Source organism: Vigna unguiculata, chromosome 5, assembly GCF_037176805.1.
Source record: "Vigna unguiculata cultivar grain cowpea cultivar isolate G323 ecotype 2 chromosome 5, ASM3717680v1, whole genome shotgun sequence".
NCBI classification, from domain to species: Eukaryota; Viridiplantae; Streptophyta; class Magnoliopsida; order Fabales; family Fabaceae; genus Vigna; species Vigna unguiculata.
The window spans coordinates 1,057,027-1,084,303 of record NC_140796.1 but is presented as its reverse complement, the minus strand read 5'-3'; the positions used below and the strand labels follow the sequence as shown (position 1 = coordinate 1,084,303).

At 31.4% G+C, this 27,277-nt stretch overlaps 5 protein-coding genes across 11 annotated transcripts; 4 read left to right on the top strand and 1 right to left on the bottom strand.

Moving 5' to 3' along the window:
* Nucleotides 1-46: 46 nt before the first annotated feature.
* LOC114185583 (dof zinc finger protein DOF3.6-like) lies at nt 47-2,051 on the bottom strand. 3 transcript variants are annotated; one of them, XM_028073402.2, is made up of 2 exons: nt 1,852-2,051; nt 47-1,619 (listed from the first exon to the last, which is right to left on the bottom strand). In XM_028073402.2, the coding sequence occupies exons 1-2, from the start codon at nt 1,903-1,905 to the stop codon at nt 579-581; spliced, it is 1,095 nt and encodes a 364-aa protein (XP_027929203.2). In that variant the 5' UTR covers nt 1,906-2,051; the 3' UTR covers nt 47-578. The 3 variants fall into 3 exon arrangements, with proteins under 3 accessions (XP_027929203.2, XP_027929205.2, XP_085529196.1); XM_028073404.2 differs by having other exon boundaries at nt 47-1,616; XM_085673070.1 differs by having other exon boundaries at nt 47-1,613.
* Nucleotides 2,052-10,284: 8,233 nt separating this feature from the next.
* Nucleotides 10,285-16,226, top strand: LOC114185582 (putative CRM domain-containing protein At3g25440, chloroplastic). 5 transcript variants are annotated; one of them, XM_085673904.1, is made up of 7 exons: nt 10,285-10,579; nt 10,655-10,761; nt 11,481-11,952; nt 12,381-12,782; nt 13,688-13,825; nt 13,949-14,052; nt 16,038-16,126. In XM_085673904.1, exons 2-6 carry the CDS (start codon nt 10,694-10,696, stop codon nt 14,012-14,014), a joined length of 1,146 nt encoding a protein of 381 aa, XP_085530030.1. In that variant the 5' UTR covers nt 10,285-10,579; nt 10,655-10,693; the 3' UTR covers nt 14,015-14,052; nt 16,038-16,126. The 5 variants fall into 5 exon arrangements, with proteins under 5 accessions (XP_085530030.1, XP_085530029.1, XP_085530028.1 ...); XM_085673902.1 differs by having other exon boundaries at nt 10,286-10,761; XM_085673905.1 differs by having other exon boundaries at nt 10,289-10,761; nt 13,961-14,052; nt 16,038-16,226.
* On the top strand, nt 16,038-16,914 carry LOC114185920 (CASP-like protein 4D1). Its single transcript, XM_028073875.2, has 3 exons — nt 16,038-16,251; nt 16,369-16,504; nt 16,611-16,914. The coding sequence occupies exons 1-3, from the start codon at nt 16,082-16,084 to the stop codon at nt 16,803-16,805; spliced, it is 501 nt and encodes a 166-aa protein (XP_027929676.2). The 5' UTR covers nt 16,038-16,081; the 3' UTR covers nt 16,806-16,914.
* A 2,039-nt stretch (nt 16,915-18,953) lies between these two features.
* On the top strand, nt 18,954-20,371 carry LOC114185585 (CASP-like protein 4D1). The gene is made up of 3 exons (XM_028073406.2): nt 18,954-19,204; nt 19,754-19,889; nt 19,988-20,371. The coding sequence occupies exons 1-3, from the start codon at nt 19,017-19,019 to the stop codon at nt 20,177-20,179; spliced, it is 516 nt and encodes a 171-aa protein (XP_027929207.1). The 5' UTR covers nt 18,954-19,016; the 3' UTR covers nt 20,180-20,371.
* Nucleotides 20,372-21,256: 885 nt separating this feature from the next.
* Nucleotides 21,257-27,220, top strand: TAFII59 (TATA BOX ASSOCIATED FACTOR II 59). The gene is made up of 12 exons (XM_028073400.2): nt 21,257-21,660; nt 21,799-21,885; nt 22,555-22,656; nt 22,751-22,859; nt 23,454-23,557; nt 23,640-23,777; nt 23,875-23,970; nt 24,649-24,773; nt 25,244-25,376; nt 25,718-25,843; nt 25,964-26,075; nt 26,772-27,220. The coding sequence occupies exons 1-12, from the start codon at nt 21,535-21,537 to the stop codon at nt 27,143-27,145; spliced, it is 1,632 nt and encodes a 543-aa protein (XP_027929201.1). The 5' UTR covers nt 21,257-21,534; the 3' UTR covers nt 27,146-27,220.
* Nucleotides 27,221-27,277: the final 57 nt, after the last annotated feature.

Sequence of the window (27,277 nt, the reverse complement as noted above, 5' to 3'; positions counted from 1 at the left end):
TTATTATAGTTTACTAACGATATTTAGATTAATGAAAACCAAAAGGGGTAAGAAGTCAGACACATTAATGTTCAAAGTTTCTGAACTTACATTATAGCAGCTGGTGCAAATCGTGAAAAGAGAAAATATAAAAGTGACATCACCACCATATATAAAGAAAACCTTCTAGACTTTCACACAATTAGTAAACTTAACCGCTCATGTCATCACAAAACATGCATATAAACAAATACACCAATATACCTTCGCTCAACATGTTCATACAACATAAAATATCAACGACATCCAACGTTGGAGAAAGGAAATTACTTGAAGAGTTGCGTTGCGTACCATTTTCTTGTCTTGATGTAACAACACAAAGTGTTGTCTTTCCTTCCCATTTATCCTCGTAAGACAGGACTCGTGCATAAAGGTAGAATCCCATTCCAAAGTTAGCAGCAAGTGATTGATTCTAACTCTTATACATTCGATCATGCATTACTATGATGATCATAAAAATATATCTGTGGCGATCGACTAGGAAATTAACCCAAAAGCTGTAGAATTGAAGTGGCTTAATAATACTGCAAGGATCATCATCACAACAAGTGGTTATTTGAAGGAGTGAAACAAGGAACTTCACTCCATGCATTGCCACTTCCATTCCAAAGTGCATCATTTCCCGAACCACCCATCAAGAGATTTTTTGGCAAATTCAAACCTTGAATATTTTCCTCCATCTTTATCGTGTTAACCTGAGGCATCAACCCACTCAGACCAGAAATGGAATCTAGTTTAGAACGAATGTTAAACCTGACTCCATCTTTTGCATAACTTGGAGGTTCAGCATTGTTGTTTTCTCCACCACCAAACTGAAACAACCCAATCTGTGGCTCAGTGCTCAAAAACGGAAACTGCTGCTGAACTTGTTGTTGCAGATTGTTCAACCTCCATTGCTCACCGAGTCCATTTGACAACATACTGTTACCAAGCGATGAAGCTGAACCAGTACCGATTTGAAACTCAACATCGCTGCTATTTCTAGCCACCAAAGGTGTCGTCGTTGTCATCGTCCCAAAATGAGATCCAATGCCTCCATAGTCACTGTTATAGTGATGCAAGGAGGTCAAGAATGGAAATTGAGTTTGCGTTGGAGTTGGGAAGTGAGTCATCATCACATGATCAGTGGTGCAGCCACTGGAAGAAGAATTAGCACTTGCAGAGGTAGAACCTGTCGAGGGTTTCATCGGAGACTTCGATCTACCGCCACTTCCTTTGCTTCTTTTGTTCCTTCTGCAACCACCACCAACCGGCACGTTTCTGAGTGCACCGCCTCTGGTCCAGTAACGCCGGCAGGTCTTGCAAAAGTGCCGCGGCTGTGAAAGGCTGTAGTTGTTGTAGTAGCAAAACTTGGTGTTGGCAGATTCACATCGCGGACATTTGAGTGCTGCATCAGGTTGGTGTATCTTCGCCATTCTAGCTCTATCAGCCATTGATCCCGGTCTAATCGAGCCCGGGTAGCTACCGCCACTACCACCACCTCCGATAGCGACCGTCACTGATGAAGGTGACGGCTGTTGAAGAGGTGGTGGAATCTGTGGATTCTGGTTGCCAATTCCTGCCGGCGGATTAGGCTGCTGCTGGGGATTTTTTTTTTCACAAGTGAGTAAAAAAAGAGAAGAAAAAAGAAAAACTATACATAATTGAATATATCTATACATATACAAAGAGTATATTCAGGAAAAAAATAAAATAAAAGATTGATAAAGTTGTATATGAGTAGGAATATTGATTGTATTCTTAGCTTTATTGATGAAGAAGCTAAGAAAAAAAGGGAAAGAAATTGAAGAGAATGAAAGAATTAATCCTTGCCTGTTGTGACCAGTTGGGTGGATCTAGATAGATTGGAAGGGACGGGAAGACCATAGCTCTTGTTAATTAGAGAGCTTTGTATCTCTTTTGTAAAAGTGTTGATGGGTTGTTTCTTTGGTGGTGTGTGTGGGTGGAGAATCACATCAACATGAGAGAGTTGCAGAGAAAGAGATCACAGGGGACGGGAAAAAAGATAAAGGAGCTTGTGTTGTGTGGGGGTGTGTCTATATATATTTAATTTTTACTTTTTTCTTCTTTTTGTTCCTATTAAAATTATTGGAGGATTATGGAGGAGCACCGAACCAGTTTCTTATTATTCCATAACCACTTTTTTTTTCTCTTCTTCTGCTTTTACTGTGGCATTAACGTTATAAAGACTTTACTCTCCAATGGCCATGCATGTTATAAGAGTTAAAGAATAAGAGAAACCCTAGCCCTGGGTTTAGATTAACATAGTGTGAGGTTTTTGAGTAATAATAATAATAATAAATAATAATAATAATAATAATAATAATAATAATAAGTTGGAATTGAAAAGCAAAAAGGTGTTGAGTCATGGAGTCATGGTGGGGAGGTCATCGGTGGATGCGTCACAATCGAATGTACCTTTGTTTCCCTTCCGCCAGCTCTCCTTCAGAAAAAAGTGTTCATTATTTTTTTCATTCTTTATATCTCATTAAGCTTTTCTTCAGCAACAGCTTTTTCCTTTTCTGTGTCAAATTATTCATTAATACATGTGTATCATAAAAAAATACTCACCTTTTTGGATATTTTGCTACTTATTAATTATTACCACTTCCCTCGTACCATTAGAATCACTATAAAAGATGCGTTTACCCTTATGATCTTACCAAAGAGTGAGTGGTGTTAATTAATTCAAACATTTGATAAACAAGATGTAGAATGTACTCAAAAAAACTATAGCCATTACCAAGTGAAAGATTGCTTTTTTAAGCAATGAAACTTTGTTTCTAGGTTATTGGATATCAAGCCATTAATTAATTAGCCTTGGAAATTGGAAGTTTATTTATATATATTACATGGGAGGGAAAAGAAAAGAAAAATATGCATTAAACTTTTGCACTTTACACTTTTAAGATGATTTAAACTAGTTGGGTCTAGAAGAAAGAGAGGCTATCTATGTATATATGATTGATAAAGGTTCGAGTTGTCATAAAAATATCGAGCTATACTTTATTTTCATCAACGTGATTTTCCTCTAATAATATACATTTGAAAAAAGTTATAACACAAAATTAAGAGTTTAAGTATTTTTTTTTTCTCTCTTGAAATTTAACACTTTTAGCTCATACGAGTTAATAACTTTTTATTGTCTTTGATCTCATCATTAGTCTCCTTATAGAAAAAGATGACTAGACTAACGAAATTTAATTAAATTAATTATGAGAAATTAAATAATCGGGAAATAATTACAATATCAAATACTTTTCATTTAATTTTTTTTTTGAAAACTCATTATTACATTGAAAGCTATTTTTTCTTGACACCACCCTCAAGCACTCTATAAGTGAGACTCAAAATACTACCCACAAGGACATGCTTTGTCAACACACATGCACTCATTAAACTTGAAAGGTACTAAGAGTGAAATAATTAAACATAATTAAATTGAAATCATTCTTCAATCACAACAATAAAATTTAGACATGATTGGAATTTTATTCATATCAATTAATTCAGGTTGTTGTCCAATTAGTTAGTGCAATTGAAATATTTAACTTACAGTAAAATGGGAATGAATTTAGCAATATTTGTGTGAGTCGTTCCTTAAATATTATATCAATATATAAATTTATATGGTCAAGTGTATGGGTATTATAAAGTAATAAAACATGTATATTTATTTTAACTAAAAAACCTTTTGATTATTTTGCTTTAATTTCTTTCATATTGTTCAGAAAATTTCCTAAAACTGAATCAAATTTTTTAAACAACGCAACATAGAAAATTGATTCTTAGTTTGCACTTCCAAGTTTTTTTAATTATCATCACAATAATACATAATTATAAATCCCATTGTCTATTAATTTTGTAGTTATTATCATTATGTTTGTTATAAAGAAAATATATATAGTGATTTGTGTTAGCACTGAACCACTAAATTTACGTTATGGTCGTCTGCCAAACTACGTTGAAATTGAAATGACAGATTTTGAGTAGACAGTGATGGAAGGGCTGTTCTCACTTCAGACAAACAAAACGTGCAAATATAACATCCTTGTCAACTTTTAAGAATATTAACGTTGTTGGTTAATATAATGTCTAAGATTAATGTATGTTGTTAGATAATTATAATTTTAACATCAACTTATATTTAATTAGTAATTATATGTTCATTGTTGAAACCAGATTCTTGATAGTTATTTCGAGATCGATTAAATGTTGGCACATTTATTATAAATTGTTGAATTCGGTTTGACCAGCTAGAAATAAATAAATTGACTTACTAAATTTATAGAAGTATATAGTGGGTATATATTTTAATACTTAATTAATATTAAAGAGTTTTAATATTTTTATTGTATTTTTAAATATGAAAATGTGGTTATTTGTAAATGAGATTATAACTCTCTAACCTACTTATAAGCTAAAACTTATTTAGTTCAGTAAATAAGTTGAATTTCAAATTATAATTAAAAAAAATCATTTTTCTAATCCAACTTGACACAAATTCAGAATGAATTAAGATTGTTTAAGGGTATGTTTTAATCCATTTTGATATCTTAGCTCTTCAAACCTTATAATCCAATATTTTCTATGTCATATTAAAGATTAACTCATGATAACTAGGAAGAAAACATTTATTACAGTTAAACCATGTATTGATGTTAAGATTTGAAATGATGACAATAATAATAATTTGTAGAAAAGTGTGTTTTTGTATCTAAACCATTTTTGGTTAATTTTATTTTTGGTTTCAAAACTTCAATTACTGAATAAGTAATGATTTTAGTCACTTCTTGCATTTAAACTAATATTCCGTAGTAAATTTTTTATCATAAAGTTTAGAGAAAAACTATATATATATATGGTAGAAACAATATATTAAAGATAATAAAGAAACTTACTACTTATTATCATATTGAAATAAAAGTAATTAAAGAAGATATTAAGTTATTTTTGACAGTTAGTTATATAATAATATACTGGATAATTCTATTTTAAAATAAATAAATATAAACAGCAAAAAATAATCTTTTGTCTAAACAAGTTAGGTCCCACATGAGAAAGAAACCTTAAAGATTTTTGTTCAAGAAAATACATATTAATATAAAAAAAGTCAGATTTCGTCAAAAATATAAATTCAAATTATTCACATTATATAAATCGTAGTTTTTTTCATCAAACACTTGAGTTTATTTATATGATTGAATTCCAACAACTTAGAACCTGATTAAGTTTTCAGTATATTCAAACTTAAGTTTGAAAACCACAATTCAGTCGAAAAATGTCGAAATAATTCTTAAACGAATTTTAAGATTGCATTATAACTCACTTTGAAAATAGAAAATTGTTTTAAAGCTCCAATTTTAAGTTTTCAAAAGTATTTTTAAATTTTTTAACCTTTTGTTCAATTATTTTTACCTTTCATTTTTCATCTTTTGTTAAAATGACAAAATACATTGGATAACCAACTCAATGTAAAATTTGAGCACAAACTAAATTTGAACATTTTCTTAGTCTAATTTAATAATCATGCCCTAATATGCACCTAATAACCCACAAAACCAGTATTAACTAACTTTATTTTAGAAGTGTGAAATGAATCTAGGAAGTTTTTATTAGACTCATGATACCAAGCTTGAACTTGAAATTTTGAACAATAATTAAATATAAGGTTTTTAACCTGATTGAAACATAAATCTGATTTTTGCCTAACCTACTAAAAAATCATGCAAAGTAGGTTTCTAAACTTAGACTCGTTTTAGAAGTTCGATGAATGAATTGAATTTTTTTCTTTTTTTACCTAAGCCACTATAGCCTTCAAATAGGTTTGAGCTTTGTATTTTAAACACAAATTATTAAATTATGATCCTTTTGTGCTAAATTAAATTTGGGCTTAGACATATAATTAAATCAAATTTATTTATCGAGCCTTGTGATCGATTTGAACGCATTCCATCTTTTTCGTGGTTACACATCAGTAGAGAAATTACGTGGTTATTTTTTTTATTGCGTTTTTATTTGTTGATTTTTGAGTATGCAAAATGAGTTTCTTAAATGTATTAAGTAAATAAATATTCAACTTAACTTTGTTCTCTCCCTATATCAAGTTAATGTATAGGAAAACTATCATGTTATGGTGATAAACTGGTATTAAATTGGTTTTACAACTAATTATATCTAATATTATAATTGTTTAAGAGAATATATATATATATATATATATATATATATATGAGGAGCAAGAGAGTTATTGTGACTTCATGTTAATAATTCAAAATAATTATAGTTTATATGAAAGTGTGACGAAGAATTTTGAAATGAAATACTGTCTTAATTTAGATAATATATAGAATGATAAAAGTTTCATAACTCAAATGAAATATGTTAATAATACTGATTAAGCCAAATAATGTCAAGGTACGTGCGAATTTAAGTTTGACACTAATGAAAATTGACTGATTAGATTAAAAAGAAATGTAGTTACTAATAATTTTTTATCAAATGTTTTTCTATTTTCCTCTAATTTTGGAGAATTACTATTATTCTTTTTAGAAATCTTATTATAAAAAAAGATATCTTGAATTTTATTTATAAAAATGTTATTTTTTTTGTAAGTTTTTTCATGTTGGATTGAGGTTGAAAAACCGTTTTTTATTTGTCCACGGAAGGGTCCGTTAGTTTAAATATTCGAAGTAAGATTGCTTAAAATATTTACAGAAAGAACCATGTATAATCTTTACATCAATTCAAGTATTTAAAGTAAGATTGCTAAAAGATTCATAAAAAAAAATTATATATATGTATCCTTTCAAAGGAGTTAAAAGAATTTTGTTACTTCAAATATATTTTTCTCTCGACAACTAGACATAACACAAAAAAAAAATAAATAGAAGTAATACATCATGTTCACACAAATGAAAACAATTTTTGTAAGAATGTATAGAATGTCATATGCACATAATATATACCGTTCTGGGAATGACTTCCCTCAACATGTTCATTTTGATTTTGACTCGATAAATATTTATCATAAAATGACGATAAAATGACGAGTTCCAGTCATGGGCCAAGGTAACGAGCAAGGAATCCGAACAGAATTTGGGCCAAGCAGGAATTGGACCGAGCAAGAATTGGGTTGAACAGAATTTTGACGGAGCAGGATTTGAGCCGAGTTGGGACAAGTAGGAATCGGGCCGAGCAGAATTTGGGTCGAGGAATAATTGGGTCGAGCAAGATTTGGGCCAAGGTGGTTAGTTCGTTCCTAAAAGAGAGAGATTTAATATCCAGCAAAAATATAGGAATCAGTTGCTGATATTTTGCCACACTAATACGTTTTTTTACAAATCAGGTAGGTAGGAGGCTTATATAAAAAAGAAAAGAAAAAGAGATGGGAACCCTTTTTTTGGAATCAAAACTACTGCAAGAAAGGAAAAACACATATCTATATATGTAGGAGCTAGAAGAATAATTTATTCTTAATTTTCGTCTCCTTTAGATTCCAAACCGGAACAATATTGATATTCAATTTCACATTAGTTATAAAATAATTAGTAATTAGTATCTAATTTAATGAAAAATAGTCATAAATATATAATCCAAAAGATAGAATATTTGATTAGAGTTGAATATGTTGGAAGCAAGGTCCCACCCAATTTAAAGGTATTAAAAAATATAGTATTTGCAAAAGTTAATAAAGAAATGTTAGAAGAAGACATGTTAGGGACAAAGAATGGTGGAAAATGGTGGACAAGACATGTAGTTTCTGTGGCAGAATACAGATGGTGGCTAAGGGGAAAGGGGGGGACTCTTTGCTTTACTTATTCAGATAATTCCAATAAAGGATAACACCAAAAGCTACACCCATTTTCAGATTTACATAATCAATGCAAAAATATTTATATTTATTTATTTATTTTTTTCATTGTTCTTTGATGGATGATGATGATGCTAGGGACAGCCCCACAACCATGCATGGACAAGGACATGGAAGATGGAACACATGCGCATTTTGCATCAAATCTTTATTTTTATTTTGAGATAAGATCGTGACTTGATTCCATAGATACATGTATATACATTATCACTACCTATACTTTTGAATTTCTAAGTACAATTTGCAAATAACGAATCAAAACTATAACTTTCATTTTCAGAGAAAAAAAAAATGCCAACCTACTATCCTCTAAGCTATGATACATTCAATTGAAATTTTTTTAAAAAATAGCATTAAAATAAGACGATAAAAAACCAATTTAATTAAAGATTTTAGGTGTGAGAGAGAAGTTAAGTTACACTATACTCCACAAGATTTGCCTCCATATCTTTATGAGAATCTTCCATACATAGTCAACCTCCTTTTGCTTTTTCATTTATCTTTGTAATAAAGTTTGTTTTTCTCATTTAACAAAATATTCCATATTTTCATCATCATCATTATAATATTACAGTAATATCATTGTATAAGTTATTGTAAATCATTAAATTGTTTTTATCTAATTACTCTAATTGTTGGTATTCATTTAATGGCTGAAAACACAAAATGCATTGATCTTGTGTGAGATGGCATGTTGAAACTGTTGTGATAGAGTGTGACTTGAGAAAGTGAAGGGAAGTGTGTTATGGACACACTCTACTTTACATATTTAAAATTTTCATTAATAACTTAATTTGAAGGATTAAATATATTTTTGGTCCCTTAACTTTCAGTGAATCTTGTAATTAGTCAATTTCGAAACTTTGAACCAATTTAGTCTTTCATCTTTTCGAAATACGTGAATTTAGTTCTTTTAATCAAGTTTTGTTAAGTTTATTTGACATTTCAAACACGTTTTATAATAGTATTTGACTTTACATTAAAGCAAAAATGTGTCAAACAATATAAACAACTCAAATACAATCCTAAAATACATACAAAACATCAAATAAACGTAACAAAATTTGATTAAAAGGACTAAATTCACATATTTTGAAAGATGAAAGGCTAAATTGGTCCAAAGTTTCAAAATAGACTAATTTTAAAATTCACTGAAAGTTAAGAGACAAAAAGATATTTAACCCTAATTTTAATTATAGTTTACTAAAAACTATCTTAATTTGAGTTTATGTTTAAATGTTGGGTAACCCAGTATTTAATGATGGGTTAGAGAAGAATAGGCCCAAAAACTATTCTCTAAGTGGGCTCTAACTCAACATTTCTGGATTGCAGGACCTTGTGTCCCTTGCTGTGGGGTTCTCTTAGGTCTTTGCCCCTTTCATTATTCAACACCCATTAAGATATTAAAGACCGTTACAAAATGTTGTCTATAATAGTTCTTAAACTATACACTTAGTTAAAAATGATTGATAATTATTTTTTGTCTAATAATTTTCTATAAAATATTAAATAAAAATAAAAATATTAATATTAGTGATTAACTAATAATGTTTATCTTTTATATGAGGTAATTAATAATTAATATTTAATAGTTAAAACTAGGACCTTCAAAGTGGCCCAAAGTTCATCACTTAACTTAGTTCGAGCATAATTAAATTAAAGAAATAGTAAATTTTGTTATAGGTGAATTCAATCCAACTCAGCAATCTCGACAGAAAAAATACGTAAAATACTTTAACACAATTTAACAATAATTTTACACAATTAGAAAGTTGAATCAGAGAAATACACAATATTTATTTATTTATTTATTTGTGATTTCTTTATGATTTCTTTATAGCTCTCGTTCTCTCTCACAATAATGTAAAGATTTTTTTCGTGTAATTTGAAATTTCATTTCAGTTTTGAAATAAAGAAAAGAGCCGAGAAAGAAAAAACCAAGTAAAAGATCGTAATTCTTTTAAAACCCACTAATCTAAGGTCCGATTGAACCAAATTATTATTATTATTATTTTTTAAATTGACTAGTAAAGGAATTGGATTAAATTGATTCACCAAATGACTAATTATTGACAAATTAGATCGAACTAAATTGAATAGCATAATTTTAAGGCTCCATTGAAACATAATTAATTTGTGTTCAAATAAATAATTTTTAAATTTTATTAAGTGATTTTTCTAATAGCTTTACAAAATGTACTTTGTTTGAGGAGAGTTTTTTTTTTTTTTTTTAATTTTTTAACAAAGTTCTTTTCATACTACATATAAAGCACTTGTAAATCAATAAAGATTTGGAAACTCCCTATAACCATCCGTAATTTTTCTAGGTTACACTTAAAATTCTAACAAATTTTCTCTGTTTTAATAAAATTAATATCAAAATAAATATTGGAAAAATAGACACCTGTCATAGCGCAAGTTCCTCTGCTCCTCTTTCACCCTCGTCGCCGTTCTCCGCCTATTACCAGCTGACACCGCCCTCTTCGCCGCCCCCTGCCTCCGCGACCTTTGGTCGGTCCTAATCGGCTTCTCCCTCAACGCCGACAACCTCCGCCGCCTCCTCCTCGGCGATAAGAGGCTTCATCCTCCGTCACATTGATCCAGCCAGCATCTCTATGCTAACTTAGAATCTGGAAAGGAAAATTGCGATATCTATATTACTATTTGGTGTGTTTGTACAGTGATTTGGCTCTTATTTCTTCCTCGTAATAAGTTAGTATATGTGAATGCTTGTTTTTACAGGAAAATACATTCTATAGAGCTCTCACTTGTGAAGCTTTGATGACATTTTACTCAAAACTGATCTCTGAGCTTGGGCGTGGACCACTGGCAACAAACAAGCTTCCGAGGTCAACATCCTATGATCTGCTTTTGATTGATACCTCTGATTCATCCTCTGGCTTGTTGTTAATCACAATTGGGTTCCTTCTCATGGTTTCTTTTGTTAAGGACAAGAAGTTTCGTAGTAGACATGTTTTATCCCACTTGTCTCTGCATAATCTACTTTGTTTGTTCCTTCCGAAATTTCTTTGCTAAACCACCAATGCCTAAAATCTACCAATTCTGAATGTATGAATTAGAAAATAGTCGTAGCAGGAAGTGTCAACTTCTTCCGCTCTAGTTTGGTTTGTGAACACTTGCTTGTTTCAATTACTGACACAGTAGAAGTGATGTCACATTCCATTTCCGTTGATAATCTGGACATGATTGATAGAAGTTCTCTCTGAATATTATGCATGTTTGCAATCTGCTTCAAGTTATGGACCACAATGGATTGGGTTTTTTAAGTCCATGGGGATATCTTAGCTTATGTGTTTTTCTTTCGTATTTTTCCTTTTTCTTTGAACCTCTTTTTTGACCCCATCACATTTTTTATTAGAATGCAATAGCATCAAAATCAGAGATCTTCCATTGCCACATAACACAGCGTAGTAGTGTTTGTTTGAACATGCTTACACTGATTTTTGAACACACAATATTGTTGGATTAGAACAATCTTTGGGATAGTTCTTGCTCTTATTTTCGTGCTCCTGATTTTTTAATACCAAATTGTGTTCATACTTTGCAGAGATGGCTTATTCTGGTTATGCTGTCTAGTTGAACATGCTCCGAGTATTGTGTCATCCCCTACCAAGACTTCATATTCCAGGTCCTTTGGACCTTACAATCACAAGTGCATGCATCAAAGAACTTACAGAACACTGAGGAATCTTTCAGGAGATCCCTCCTTGTTTTCTCGGTCAGGTTTTCTTTTAATGCAGCAATCAAATATCTTTGGAAGGCAAGGTATTCTGGGAAGCTGGCTTCCTGCCAGATACATAAGTAATGAATCAGTTGAGTTGAAGACTGACAATGATGTTGTGCGGTTCTCTCTGGACAAGTCCGATGATATTAATTCTACAAAAAAGAGCCAAAAGAACAAAAAAGTTAAAATGTCTAAAAAAGCTAAAGTGAATGAGCTTAGGTTCTATCGTTTGAAGGCTAAGAAAAAGATGAATTCCCCAAATCCAGAAGTTAGAATTAGATATAAGCTTGAAAAGGTTAGATTTCGTGTTGTAACTTTAAGTTTTAGTTTAAAGCTTTGTTCACTGCAACAAAATTGTCTCCATTGTTGATAATTTACTTTTATGATTTTATCCTTAATGTTTTTGGACATGCTCCAGTTTTCTAGCAGGTAACAATGGTATGAGCATCATTCTGGTATTTACTAAATTAATGTGCTTCTTTTCTTTGTTGTATGAGTGTTGAAATAACAAAAATGTTGATGCTTATGGATTTGTTTATGAATTCTTCCATGAAATTGTATTTTGTATGTGAGAAAGTTTGTGAAGCTATATTTTTCATCAATATGAAATAATACAGACATGATTTAGTGCCTCAGATAGGCTGGAAAGATGCTTTGTTCCTTTCATCCTTAATTTTTATTTTGTAATGTGGGGGTCTTTTGTTTTAACTTATAATTCTACAGGCCAAGCGGAAGGAAGCTTGGTTGATTGAGAAGCTGAGAAAATATGATGTACCAAAACCCCCTCCAGAAACATTTGATCCTGAAATATTAACTGAGGAGGAAAGGCATTACCTGAAGCGCACAGGTGACAAAAAGAAACATTATGTTCCAGTCGGGAGACGGGGAGTATTTGGTGGGGTAGTTCTTAATATGCATCTTCACTGGAAGAATCATGAAACAGTAAAGGTTATCTGCAAGCCTTGCAGACCAGGACAAGTGCATGAATATGCTGAAGAGCTTGCTCGACTGAGCAATGGCATTGTGATTGACATCAAGTCAAATAATACCATCATTTTTTACCGTGGAAAGAACTACGCACAACCGGAAGTAATGTCTCCTCCAAATACATTATCAAAAGCAAAGGTATTTTACATTGCATTTGTTATTCATTGACTAAATGAGTTTGGTGATAAATATATTACGGTATTTTTTTTGAATTTACAGGGTACTCAGATTAATGACATTTGTATTAGGATGTGATAAGAGAGACTAACCCAATAGTCCTATTTTACTGATACTAGAATCCTAACTTATGTGAGAACAAAATCTTTCTGAAGATAAAAGATAATATCCCTGCGAATGGGACATTTCTAAAAAGAATAGATATCAGGGTCCCTAAAATCACGGTGACACAGACATACCCGAAATAAAATAAAATGAAATTTGTTAATTTGTTATACAGATGCCATTGTAAGTATCCCTTGTTGATCCCTTCTACTGACAATTAGAAGTTTAGAAATAATCTCAACTTGAGGTTGAGCTGTAGAGCATGAGTACAAGACTGTGTTATGTATGTTGCAATATTAGAGGGCTGAAATAGTATAGGAATCAAACCCTTTGAAATAAAATAAATTTAAGTTGTTATGGAAATTATCTTTTCTTGATGACCTTAAACTAGGGGATAAGAATGACTAGTTTCCTATGTAGTTTTTTAAATATAATTCAGTAATATTTTTAATTAATTGCAGTCAATAGTAATGCCAGGACTTTGCTCTCTCACATGCCTCATGTACTCTAGTGAATCGCAACTATAATTTTTGTTTTCTATTGAGAGATTAAATTTTTTAACTTTTTTTAATTTAGATAAACTTGTTCTAGTAGACACCATGTTTGTTTTCTGTGCTTTGACGAATTGGAAAAGTTAAAAATTGCGAAGTGCGGATTCATTGGGTTTTTATTGGGAAAACATTGTCTTGAGAAAACACTGGGTTGTATTAGCATAAAGCTTATGGGCTTACGGTTTCTATTTTGTCGTGAAAAATTTCCAGGCCTTGGAAAAATATAGGTTTGGACAATCCCTTGAGCATACTAGTCATTTCATTGAAAGGTTGGAGAAAGAGCTTGAAGAGTATCATCAGCACCTTGTAAAGTTTGGGAAAGGGAAAAAGGATACCACCACTCAAGATGTTAGTTTTGGCATATTACTACAATAATGTTTTTTCCTATAAAGAAGAATGACTAAGCTATAAGTTCTTACAATTTTAAAACAGCATATCGCTCCAATGACCATTTAATAGAACACATTGTAGTTATTTTGTCAGGGATTGGAGAAGCGTGACTCTAATTTTGCTAGATGCCAAATGTCGCATAAATGAGACTCAGACAACCTGATCTTGTTGGCTTTGGAGGAAATGTAAGATTTGTAACCTTCATTATTTTCAAGTGGTTTAAGGTCAGCATAACTTTTGCATGATATATGAAGTGTCCATATTAGGATTGAAATCCTGATGTCACAAAGGAAAAGGTTACTGGTTCCTCATAACAATACACGTTATCGTTTTAAATTAATGACAGTATTATTAAGCATGTGATACCATTAGTTTATTTCCTCATATTTCCTTCATCAGACTGACTAATATGGATTCTCTGTTGATTTATTTTTACTGATTGTGTCTTAAAATACACACTGATTTTGAAGTTGTAAATTATATTAAAAAGTTTTTTAATATATGTTCAGTAACATTGAACCATGTTAGAATTTTATTTTATTATGAAATTAGAAAAGTAATAATAGTACTTATGTGACATTCTTCTGTATCCCATCCAGTCTTACACTGTGGGAAGCCCATAATTTATTTGGACTCATGATGTTTCACAGATAATAAAGAGTATATATATGCAAATAAAATATATCAAAGTGTGTTATAAAAATATATTCAAAAAATAATTATATGCACGAGGACAAAGACGACTATGAGAAGGTGCACAAATTTGTACATGCAGGACCTGCTGGCCATTTATGAGCTTGTTTTAGATTTTTGAGTATCAATTTTATTGAATAAAAAGCTAAAATTTTAGTAAGAATATTACATTATAGAAATAATATGAGAAGGTGCACAAATTTGTACATGCAGGACCTGCTGGCCATTTATGAGCTTGTTTTAGATTTTTGAGTATCAATTTTATTGAATAAAAAGCTAAAATTGTAGTAAGAATATTACATTATAGAAATAATATGAGAAGGTGCACAAATTTGTACATGCAGGACCTGCTGGCCATTTATGAGCTTGTTTTAGATTTTTGAGTATCAATTTTATTGAATAAAAAGCTAAAATTGTAGTAAGAATATTACATTGTAGAAATAATTTAATAATTAGCTCCCATCTCTAATAAATACAAATATTTCAGCGTTTCCAATTGTATGTTTCATTCAAATACAAAACAATACACTTTATAAAGAAAAAAAAAGAAAATTACAATCAAAACAATAAAATTTTAAATATTATCATAAAACATTAGAAGATTTACTGACGTAATGCTAATATATACAATATATTTATACATAAATTATTGAAACTGATTCTTATACCAATGATTCTAGCCTTAGAAAACAATGCACGAAAAAACAAAAGGTTCAACAATTTTGTTTGGCCGTTGTTATTTATTTTCTAGTCACGTGACTTTGCTACAACCCAAACATGTTGAGTTACTTTTACAAACTATATAAAATTTATAAAATTTTATTGTTTCAAAAAATAATTTTTTTTTGTCAAAATGAATATACCACCAGCCATGATTCAAAGAACATAATCCTAAGAAGTAGCAAATTATTGAGAACTGATCCTATGTAGTTAATACGGCATTTCCAACTTTACTACTGGAATTTAGAATAAAAGAATTAGATGAAGAGAAAACATACAAACAGAGCATTACCTAGAAAAATAAAATAACAAACATTTTTTTTTGTTCTTTCAAACTTTGGTAGTCAACATACAAAATGTTGAATACAACATGATCTCATTGATATATATTTCCAAAGCACATGCACTTGCATTGGTCACGGTATAAAGAGAGTGATTGATAAAGAAGGAAGAGATCATTAGAGAAAAAGTAGGGTCAACCAACTTGAAGTAATAGTATAATAATATCAAACTTTGGGATTTTTCAGAACATTTGAAGCAAAATGCACAGTTCAGTCAACCAATGGATTTGGCTAGCTATTGCTGTGCTGTGATGCAAGCATTTTCGTAATCATCATGCATTCATGCTTCTACTTTGGCGTTGACTTTTATCCTTGTTAAATGAGAACTAGCTACACTACACGTTCATTCACGTTCACTGTTATTGATATTATAAAAAAGTTCTAATGATTCACTTACCAGATTTATTAATTTGCAGGAAGTTTTTTTGGGTACACTAAGAAGAAGAAGAAGCTGTGAGATATGGCGGATTCCTCACCATCAAGTTCCACAGTTTCAAGAACTGCCCTTCTTCTTTTGAGGGTCTTAACCTTCATCTTTCTTTTCATTGCACTAATTCTCATTGCTGTAGCCAAACAAACTGATGATAACACTGGGGAAAAAATCAAGTTCAGTGATTTCTATACCTATAGGTAAGTATATTCATTGCATGGTTTATATATATATATTAACCATTCTCTTCATTGTAAAATTCACTAAGAAACGTAAAAGTGAAAAAAAAAAAAAGTTACTCTTTTCTGTAAATGCAGATATATGATCTCGACTATAATCATTGGATTTGTGTATAATCTGCTGCAAATGGGGTTCTCAATCTTCACTGTTGTATCAGGGAATCGTGTGTTAAATGGTGATGGTGGTTATCTGTTTGATTTTTTTGGTGACAAGGTAGATATTTCACGTCATAACAAAGTGTTATCTATATTCATCAATCTTTTCCTGTAAAATCTGATAAGATTTTAAACAAGTTTGCATTGTTAATTTGCATGAACAGATCATATCGTACTTTCTGATTTCTGGTTCATCTGCTGGATTTGGTTTGACAGTTGAGTTGCGAAGAGGTGCACCCTCCAACTCATTTACTGACAAGGCACACGCTTCAGCAAGTCTTCTTCTGATTGGATTTCTGTTCACTGTCATAGCTTCAACTTTCACTTCCTTTGCTTTGTCAAAGAAAACTAATAGTTAGTTAGCTTAATGCAGAAAAAAATAGTGATGTTCGTGGATTATAAATTTAAAATTCTTTCTTATTTCCATGGTTAATCTATGGTTCAATTTCTTTTGTTGGTGTCATTCAATTATGGATTTATTTGTACCTTGTCTATATCTTTTTGACTGTGTTTCTCTTTCTGAAGATATGAAACAACTGTGTTCTTTGAATTTGAACATAGTGATTTTTTCTTTTTTTACTCTTTTGCTTTTGCTTCTATACTCATCTACTCTCGTTATTAAGTTATTAAATCATGCTGACTTTAATAATCTTCACGTTTCGCGAACAAAATAGTATACCACCGTTTTAACTTTTGAACCACGCCACATTTTTATTTTATTTCTCAAACTGACAATTTTTAAATAAATATCTTTGAAAGTGTTATCTATCAATTGTAGGAAATTTGCTAAATGAGCCAAATTTTCTTTTTAAATTTATTAAAACTTATAAATTTAAAAAAAAATATTACTTATGGATTGTGGGAAAGCATGATTTTATAAGGAAGTAGCATCTAATGAATGATCTGATTTTTTTTTTTTTCAATTGGGATACTTTCAAATACAACTTTGGTAAAAAATAAAAAATAAATTTATGAAATACAAATTCACTTATTTTTAAACTAAAATAATGTCTTTAATCATAACTTCACTTTTTAAGCTGAAATCATACTTGTAAATACAATTTCGCTTTCTTTTAACTAAATTTAAGTATAATTCATTTTTTTAAAATTGTGTTTACAAACATAACTTAGTTATACAATTATTTAAAAAAATTATCTATTTTCATAAATTATAAAAAAATTATATTACTTTCGTGATTTTTTTTATCCTTAATCTAAATTTCAAAAGGAATACTAGGGTGATAGTAACATATTTTTAGATATCGAAATGACAATTAATAAACTATTATATATACGAGTTTTAGGTTAATCAACTTAAAATTCCAAGAAGCATACTAGAGTGGTTTGATAATTTTGAACATCCTCAAACCCCAAATAATCAAACAAAATGACCTGCAAAAGTGTTCTTAGCCTTTAGTTCTTTAAAACATATTTCCTTCCTCTCCTTTGTTCAAAGGAATATAATCTAATTATCCTAACTTTAGAGAAATATATCTATCTATCTATATATATATATATATATATATATATATATATATATATATATATCAATAAGAAGTTTTAACATTGAAGTTTATTACACAGACACTGATTTTTCATATCTGTTTGGTTTCTAATTGAACTTACTATTGTTGACTAAGCTATTAAATATTTAAAATGTGATTAAAATAAGATAACAAATTATGAACTAAAATTTAACCTCGAAAATATTTAAGAAGGAAAAAGAAAATACACATGTGTGGATGCCATAAATAAAGCCCATAGAGCTTACATACCACATCACACTGATTGGGCATTCAAAGGTTTGAGAATTAGATTTTATTAAAAAATTATTTTTTGACTACTAAATTTTAATTACTTACTCTTATAACATGATGTGATATCTTTGAAGTGATTTTAGAATATTAAAAATAAGAAAATGAAAAAATAAAGAACCACTTAAAAAATATCACCTAAAATTATAAAAGAAAGTTGCCAAAATTTAGTTGTCAAAATATCATTTTTCTAACATAAAATATTCTTAAAAATGGAGGTCCAAAAGTCGAAAACATCATACGCTAAAAGTCAACGCTTTGAAATTTTTGGTTTTTACATAAATACCGACGACTTTAATTCAGAAAATAATTTTAAATTCTCTTAATTCCATTAATTAGTGAAAAATTTTGTTAAAGACTCACGAATCTGATAGTGTGAATGAAATATTCTGAAATCAATGTCCAGTGGTGTATTATCGACAAGCTCTGCCTAATACGGTCAAAGTCAACCAATGTAAAGAAAGCATAGTATAGTGTTAAGAATGATATCAAAGAAATGTGATGGAGGTTTCGCAGAAAATGATAAGCAAAGTAACGAAAGGTGTGAGATGCCAACAGTTTCCAAGTCAATCATTTACGTTTCATTCGGAATCATTAGGCATCCACTTGTTCTATTGACTTTGTTCTTATCATTCTGAGTAAACGATCAGAATTAGAGTACACGTTGTTCATCATTCTGAGTGTTATAAAAAGGACAAAAACTGCACCTAAATTATTCGCAGAAACAAGGTTTTTGTTTTAAGAAATACTAGGAAAATGCCTGAGATGGTCGTGAATACCACACCCTCCAACTCCTCCACAGCTTCATCAAGAACTGTGCTTCTCCTTCTGAGGGTCTTAACCTCTGTGTTCCTTCTCATTGCTCTCATTCTCATCGCCTTAGTCAAACAAACTGATGCAGACACTGGTGAACAAATCAAGTTTAGCGATTTCTATGCTTATCGGTAAGCATGCAATATTATACTACACTTTCTCATCTATATAACACAAACCCTTTTGACTTTTATAATACAAATGCAACGTCACTATAAACACATTTCAAATTGATTTTACAAGGTTGAGTTAAGTTTAAATTTTACTTCTTGATATGATATCAGAGTCACTGTGTTAAAATCTATTCTAACGAGTTGAGTTAGGTTTGAAGTCTATTTTTTGATATGATATAATCTTGGGTTAGAATTTATTCTACGTAATTTGTTGTTTGTTAATTTTATGGTTAAATATGTTTTTGGTCCTTCAATTTTTAGTAAATTTTGGAATTAGTCCATTTCGAAACTTTGGACCAATTTATTCATTCGTCTTTCAAAATACGTATATTTAGTCTTTTTAATCGTTAAGTTTATTTAACATTTTAAGCGTGTTTCATAATAGTATTTGACTTAACATTAAAATAAAAATGTGTTAAATTGTATAAACAACTTAAATACAATCCTAAAATACGTACGAAACATCAAATAAACCTAATAAAATTGTTAACGTTTTTGTAAATGCAGATATATGATATCGACGATAATCATTGGATTTGCGTATAACCTGCTGCAAATGGCGTTCTCGATCTTCACTGTGGTATCAGGAAACCGTGTGTTAAGTGGTAACGGTGGCTATTTGTTTGATTTCTTTGGTGACAAGGTAAATGTCATGTTATAACACTTAATCAAGCTTTTGCAATGATATTTGTAATAATAATAAATTATGATTATGATTGTGTTGTTAATTTGTATGAACAGGTAATATCATACTTCATGATTTCGGGTTCAGCTGCTGGATTTGGTTTGACAGTAGAGTTGGGAAGAGGTGTACCCTCGAACTCGTTTACTGACAAGGCAAACGCTTCTGCAAGCCTTCTTCTGATTGGATTTGTGTTCACTGCCATAGCATCAACTTTCACTTCCTTTGCTTTGCCAAAGAAACCTAATTGATGCACAAATTCAATGATATAGTTTGTAATTCTTTCTTATTGTTCCCTTCTCAACTTAGTATTCAGGTGTTGTTCAATTCAATGGATTAGTTGCATCGTTGTTTATCTCTGTTATGTACTTTCACTTCCCATCATATGAAGCAAAATTGTAATTGTTTTTATTTTTCTGAATAGGATGTTTTTTCTTGTTTAATGCGTTTTATATATTTATTTGATAATACATTATATGCATTCTAAGACTTTATATACAAGATTATGTTTTTAGTTTCTTAACTTTCAGAAAATTTTTATATTAGATCATTTCGAAATTTTGTATTAATTTAGTCATTTTTTCTTGAGTAGGTGAATTTAGTCATTTTAATCAAATTTTGGTAGATTTATTTGATATTTCGTACACATTTCATAATTGTATTTGAGTTGTTTTGACACATTTTTTAAATGCTAAGTCAAATCTTATTATGGAACGTGTTTGAAATATCAAATAAACTTAACAAAATTTGATTAAAATAATTAAATTCACGCATTTCCAAAAGACGAAGGACTAAATTAATCTAAAATTTTGAAATGGATTAATTTCAAAATTTACCGAAAATTAAGAGATATATATTTTGAGGAATTATTAGGATAATTAATTTAGTTTTAGTAGTCTACTTTACTAGAAAATTTAGATAAATAATTAGAAGTGAAGTAAGGATTGATCATTGACTTGAGTTACGGTGATTTTAACATCAACAAAGACTTATTTAATATTAGAGAAGAGAGTCCAAACATATGAGAAAATTTTTATTTTTTTTTATGTTAATGATTATGATGTTATGTTATATATTAGAAAATAAAATATTAATCACCAAACCAAAAAGTAGCAATAAATAAAATACCTACAAAGACATTTTGTCTCTAAATAAGTTGAAACAATAGCAATAATATTAATTGATATTTATTATAAATATGAAGTTATGAATAGTTGAAACAGGTTATCATATAAATAAGAAACAGAATATTACAAAAAAAAAAAAAAAAATAGAAGTCGAAGAAATTAATTTTAATTTTTTAAATTAATAATAATCAGAGAGTGTCTATGGTGGACGTTTGTCTTCTGCAAACACCTTCTATTGACACGAGAAAGAGCTTCCCACCGCACCACACCACACCACACGCGCCAGTGTTGCGATTTGGACTCCGACACCGCCCGGAGGTAACCGAATTCGAACCGGAAGTTAGAGAAAGTAACGAAGGAGTTGGGGAATTGATGCGATGATGAAAAACCATGTGCGTTAGGGTTTGCGTTTTGCATTCAATTTCCGAACACTCTTTTAGTTTGAGGAAGGAAGCGCCGGGAGTGGCGTGCGTTTGAAAATGAGCATTGTTCCCAAAGAGACGATCGAAGTTATAGCGCAGAGCATTGGGATAAACACCTTGTCTCCCGATGTCGCTCTCGCCGTCGCTCCCGATGTCGAATACCGTATGCGCCAGATTATGCAGGTCTCTTCCGTTTTTTTTTTTCTTTTGCAGTTATAAACTCTTTTTTGAGTCTGTTTCGATCTGTAGTACCGTTAGTTTTAAGCGATTACACTTGAATTGTGTTGACCTAACTCCTAACACTGTTTGTGCAAATCTCAGGAGGCAATTAAGTGCATGCGGCATTCTAAAAGAACCATTCTCACTGCGGATGATGTTGATGTTGCTCTGAACTTGAAGAATGTTGAAGTAAGTATGCGTCTTAAATGATTGAATTTTCGACTGACAATAATAAAAAGTGTTTGAGCGGTTCGTTCGGTTGAGGAGTATTTTTTTTTCATTATTAGTTTTATAACCGTCCACGAGTCGGTGAATTAAAATTAGTTTGTTTGAATCAAGTGAATCAAATGTATTTTGCTATCTTTAAATGCAAAGCCCCATAAGTACACTCACTGTATCAGTTTTCCGTTTCTGTTTTATCTTCCGTGGTTCTTCGTATATATTGGTTATGTTAGATAATTATTGGTTTATGATTCCATATATATATATTTATAAAACATAAAAGTGTGTGATTATTTAATTGTCCTACACCTATGGCCAAAAAATGCTTTATTATGGGTATTTTGATATGTGCAAAGATAAGTTTATAGCAAATTGATTTTCATTGTTCAAACTGTTCAGTAGTGTACTCAAAAGTTGTGATAATATAACTAGCTTCATTTATATTCGAACTGAGAATTTGGCTGTACATCGAGAGTAGCGAGGATTATGATTCTACGGGCTCTTGCTATTTCCAGATAGAAGATGCATATTAGAACTACCTTGTGGAAATTTTTGTGAATTTCTTTTCTTTGTGAGAAAAGCAAGCATAGTTCTTGTCTCCAATCTCATTATCGCGAGTTTCCCCCCTTGTAACAGCCAATATATGGATTTGCATCTGGTGGTCCTTTGCGGTTCAAAAGAGCTGTTGGACACAGGGACTTGTTTTATATTGACGACAAGGATGTAGATTTAAAAGATGTAAGGGTGCACTCAATCATTTTCATTGACTCACTTCAATTGAATTTCAACCTGTGCATCACCTCGTTAAAACTATAGCTTCTGTTAATCATAGGTTATTGAAGCTTCTTTACCAAGAGCACCTCTTGATACTGCAGTTACATGCCACTGGCTTGCCATTGAAGGTGTGCAACCTGCAATTCCAGAAAATGCTCCTGTAGAAGGTATGTCTCTCACCTTGAGTTCTACCAGTATTTTTTGGCTGACATGAAACTAGGTAGTATGATTTAGCTCGATGGATTGAGGAATCCTTGTATGTATGATTTGTTTGATGTTGTACGTTATAGCTTGTCGTTTTGACTTCCTCTGTTCATGATATCGAGAATTTTTACTCGAGTTAGTGTTTAGATTGGTAGATGTTATTTAAGTGATTTTTTTTGTCACCGTAGCGTGGTCAGCTTTGTGGGTCTAAAATATGTGGAAAACATCCTTATTGATAAATCATCAGTATCTTCGTGCACACTAAATCACTAGAAATTAGAAATGGAAAACTAGAAGAAGTATACACATCCAGTTAAGTATACTGATTTTCAGATATATTTAGTTATATGTGTGTGTGTGCACGCTTGCATAGAATCATGTATATATTTTGGCCCTTATAATTGTGGAGATGTACATCATACAAACAAAACAAACAGGAATTGTTTGGCTGTTTAATGCTTCGAGATCATTATTTGGAAATTCTTCCAATTTAACTAACTTCTACTCTCCTAATACCCCTTTTATGAATGATTATTTACTTATTATTTTATTTGCAGTAATTTCAGCTCCTTCTGATACCAAAAATCATGAGCAGAAAGATGATGACCTTCCAGTTGACATCAAATTGCCTGTTAAGCATGTATTATCCAGAGAGCTTCAGGTATTAAAATTCTTAAGGCACCATGAGCTATCTTGTTTCACATCTCGTGATTCATTTTTGTTAGTTTTATTGTTTCTTGCAGATGTATTTTGACAAAGTTGCTGAGCTTACTTTGAGTGAGTCTGACTCAGCTCTCTTTAAAGAAGCATTAGTAAGTTTGGCTACTGATTCAGGACTTCATCCACTAGTTCCTTATTTCACATGCTTTATAGCTGATGAGGTAATAATATTTGTACTTTTATGGTGTTAGTGGGTAAAAATAGAAATTTCACCTTATTGTAGCTCATTACAACTGCATGCTTCTTATTTCTTGTCAGGTTTCGCGTGGTTTGAATAATTTTCCTCTTCTATTTGCCTTGATGCGAGTTGTTAGTAGCCTTCTGCTAAACCCTCACATCCATATTGAACCTTATGTAAGTTCACCTCTTGTTGATTTAGTATATTTGTTTATATTCTTGCAGACGAAGTATGATCTTTGTTTAAGCAACCTAGTATTATTAATATTTACGTAAATATTGGTTGTTTCCTCCTTTTCTATTTGGTAGTCTGTTGTCTACATTGAACTGTGAAAGTATTCTGAGATATTTAAGTTGATTTTCCATTTGTTGCTTGTCCATAAAGATGGCCCAAACACACTTGGTCGGTTGGCCCCATAAAAATTTGAAAGCAAATAAAAAAATGTGCTTACTGCTGTATTTTCTTGTGGCCTGCCATGTGGGCTGCCGCATCATCCTCAAAGGTCAGGCTTGGGTTCTGTCTTAGTATGGTCTTTTTCTGGCCAGATAGCACTGGTTTAGGTTGGTAGTCCAGTTGATTATTTGCTAGTGCTTAATGGCTTTTATTATCTTATAAGGTAGTTTCAATGTTTATTTTATAATTTGTAGAATATATTATTTGAATGATTATGGAGTGTTGTGAAGTGAAAGTAGCGTGAATAACTAGAAAAGTTTTTCCATATAGTTGGGTTTAGCCACATGGATCAAACACCACCGTGTTTTCAGAAAGGCCATTTTGTTATTGCTTTGTTCACTTGAACGAGTTGATGTGAAATCCTCTCTTAACTCTTTTCTTTCCGTTTGTGGATGCTTCAGCTACACCAGTTGATGCCATCTGTTGTGACCTGCCTCGTTGCTAAAAGGTTGGGCAGTAGGTTGGCAGACAACCACTGGGAACTTAGAGACTTTACGGCTAACCTGGTTGCCTCAATATGCAAAAGGTGAGATATCCCTCTTCCCTTGTTTGTTTTGTATATATGGAAATAAGCCGTTTTCTATATTTATTGGCATCTGTACCTCGATGCTTGGCTACTACAGTATGGTATCCCATTTTTTCGTTGGTTGTTGCATTTTGTTCACGTCCTTTTATTTCATAGTAGCAAAGAGAAAGAATACTATATTTAGTGTGTATTTCCTTTCAAATTCACCTATGTTTTTGGAGATCCAGTTCAAGGACACACTTCAAATTTGTTGTGTATTAAAGCTTATGCCTTTTTTCTGATTTATCAAAGAACTTCCTGGCTTGGTCATTGTAATTTGAAGATGTAGAATTTGGTACAAACTGTTGAGTCATTGAATTGTGAGCTCGAAAGTCTAGTTTTGCTTGATGACTTTAGGAATGTGGCTTATTTGCTGGGTTTTTATTGATTTCATTGCTATTTTTCTTACATTAACTTCATGTTTCATGCAGGTTTGGACATGTCTATAGTAATCTCCAGTATCGGTTGACTAAAACATTGCTTAATGCATTCTTGGATCCTAAGAAGGCAATGACGCAACACTATGGTGCGATTCAGGGGTTGGGGGCACTGGGACCCAACGTGGTATGTGTCTCTCCCATGTTCCTGGTGATTGTGGAGTTGGTCAAAGGCCAACACTTGGAAAAATACTTTTGGTGGCTTAAAGATGATAACTTTCCAATGCAATGACTATATATGCTTGTCATCATCTTATCATTAGGTTCCCATGTTTAATGTGGAAAGACCATGCTATTTCATTACAAATTCAATATTGTTACTTATTTATAACTTTAAGGTTTAAGTGACTAATTTAAAAGGAACCTTGTATGGTGTATTATGTTTGTTTGTTTAACTCAAGGTGGTTTGATATGCTTACATATGACGCTGTGATACGTTTTTAATGTTACTTATTGCTATGGAAATAGGTTCGCCTTCTTTTGCTGCCGAACCTTGAGACATATATGCGACTTCTTGAACCAGAGATGCTTCTTGAGAAGCAGAAAAATGAAATGAAAAGGCATGAAGCTTGGCGTGTTTATGGAGCCTTGCTGGTAAGATAAGCTGTCACATACAGCCACTTGATAGTATAAAATAGGTGCTTTAACAACTGAAAAATGTCAGTCTCAGTATAATATTGTTGTTCTGATGATTGTATGTAATTTATCACTCAGCGTGCTGCAGGTCAGTGTATATATGATCGACTAAAGATGTTCCCAACATTTTCAACTCCTTCTCCTAGTGCTGTCTTGAAGACCAATGCAAAAGTTCTTACTTCTTCATCTCGTGAGTATATTTTCCTTCGTTTCCCTTGAAAATACTGGTCACTAGTTCATGAAATACCTAGTATAATCTTTTTAAGCCTTGGAGTGAAGACACTTTTTCGTTTGGGCATTTAATTCAATATAAGGTAAACAAATATATATATATATATATATATATATATATATATATATATATATATATAATACCCACAAAAGAAAGGTATCAGCTTGTCAATATTAGCATCAAACTGCGGCAGGGTTGAAGCAATAGTTAATTGTGCTCATAATTGTCTCTACTAAATAATACAGGCACATAGCGTAGACATACTAAATAAATTCATGTATGGAGGATTATTATAATTGAAATTTAGAAATAGAATTGTTAATTAAAACAAATTGCTTCATCAGGTAAATATACAATTTTTGTTCGAATATACTATTATCCTCTAAACTTACTTTTCCTATTTTCTCATTGTCACTTTGGATTGTTTGTTTACAATATTTCCTTTTCTTTTCCTAACTGCTTCTGTATATAGCTGGGATTATCTGTCACAGCAGGCACCAGATCTGTTACTTGGTTGTTATTCTGTTAAGAAATTCTTAATGACTGATGTAGTGGGAGGCGTAACGATCAATGTTATAATTATAATATAAATATAGTTTGTACTTTTCCGTGTTTTGTTTGTATACTTATTCCTTTTCATGATTGATTACTAAGGTAAACGCAAGGCAGACCCTGACCAATCGGAACAGCAGCCACCTTTGAAAAAAGCTGCTACCGACGGTGAGGTTGGTGTGGTCCCAATGAATTCCTCACCCGTTCACAAGCAAGAGGAGGCAGAGACTCTAGCTTCTTCAATTGATTCAATTATTGGCTCATCATCTTCTGCACAGATGAAAAATGAGACTTCTTTAGATGGCGAACTTAGAAGTAACATGGGTGATACTCAGGCATCGAAGACATCTGCTGCTCTCACCCAGGTTTGGAAAGACGAGCTTAATTCTGGACGGGTCCTTGTATCACTGTTTGACTTGTTTGGTGAAGGAATTCTTTCCTTCATTCAGGCTCCTGAGATGTATATGTTCTTGTAACTTTACAGTAATTTGATGAATAGAGCACGGATAATCCATTGACTATTAATTCGAGAACAAACTAAAATTCCTCCATTAGAGTGTGAAATAAAATAGAGGTAAAAGATGTGTATTTAGTTTAGGGTGTGAAAT

Bases quoted from the DNA above. Each gene is read 5' to 3' on its own strand.
- LOC114185582 (XM_085673904.1), top strand. From the start codon at position 10,694: ATGACATTTTACTCAAAACTGATCTCTGAGCTTGGGCGTGGACCACTG. The intron at 11,953-12,380 runs GTTAGATTTCGT...ATAATTCTACAG, and splicing joins TTAGATATAAGCTTGAAAAG to GCCAAGCGGAAGGAAGCTTG. The intron at 13,826-13,948 runs GTTAGTTTTGGC...AACACATTGTAG, and splicing joins AGGATACCACCACTCAAGAT to TTATTTTGTCAGGGATTGGA.
- TAFII59 (XM_028073400.2), top strand. From the start codon at position 21,535: ATGAGCATTGTTCCCAAAGAGACGATCGAAGTTATAGCGCAGAGCATT. The intron at 21,661-21,798 runs GTCTCTTCCGTT...TGCAAATCTCAG, and splicing joins GTATGCGCCAGATTATGCAG to GAGGCAATTAAGTGCATGCG. The intron at 25,844-25,963 runs GTAAGATAAGCT...TTTATCACTCAG, and splicing joins GTGTTTATGGAGCCTTGCTG to CGTGCTGCAGGTCAGTGTAT.
- LOC114185583 (XM_028073402.2), bottom strand. From the start codon at position 1,905: ATGGTCTTCCCGTCCCTTCCAATCTATCTAGATCCACCCAACTGGTCA. The intron at 1,620-1,851 runs GCAAGGATTAAT...AAAAATCCCCAG, and splicing joins CACCCAACTGGTCACAACAG to CAGCAGCCTAATCCGCCGGC.
- LOC114185920 (XM_028073875.2), top strand. From the start codon at position 16,082: ATGGCGGATTCCTCACCATCAAGTTCCACAGTTTCAAGAACTGCCCTT. The intron at 16,252-16,368 runs GTAAGTATATTC...CTGTAAATGCAG, and splicing joins AGTGATTTCTATACCTATAG to ATATATGATCTCGACTATAA. The intron at 16,505-16,610 runs GTAGATATTTCA...TTGCATGAACAG, and splicing joins TTGATTTTTTTGGTGACAAG to ATCATATCGTACTTTCTGAT.
- LOC114185585 (XM_028073406.2), top strand. From the start codon at position 19,017: ATGCCTGAGATGGTCGTGAATACCACACCCTCCAACTCCTCCACAGCT. The intron at 19,205-19,753 runs GTAAGCATGCAA...TTGTAAATGCAG, and splicing joins AGCGATTTCTATGCTTATCG to ATATATGATATCGACGATAA. The intron at 19,890-19,987 runs GTAAATGTCATG...TTGTATGAACAG, and splicing joins TTGATTTCTTTGGTGACAAG to GTAATATCATACTTCATGAT.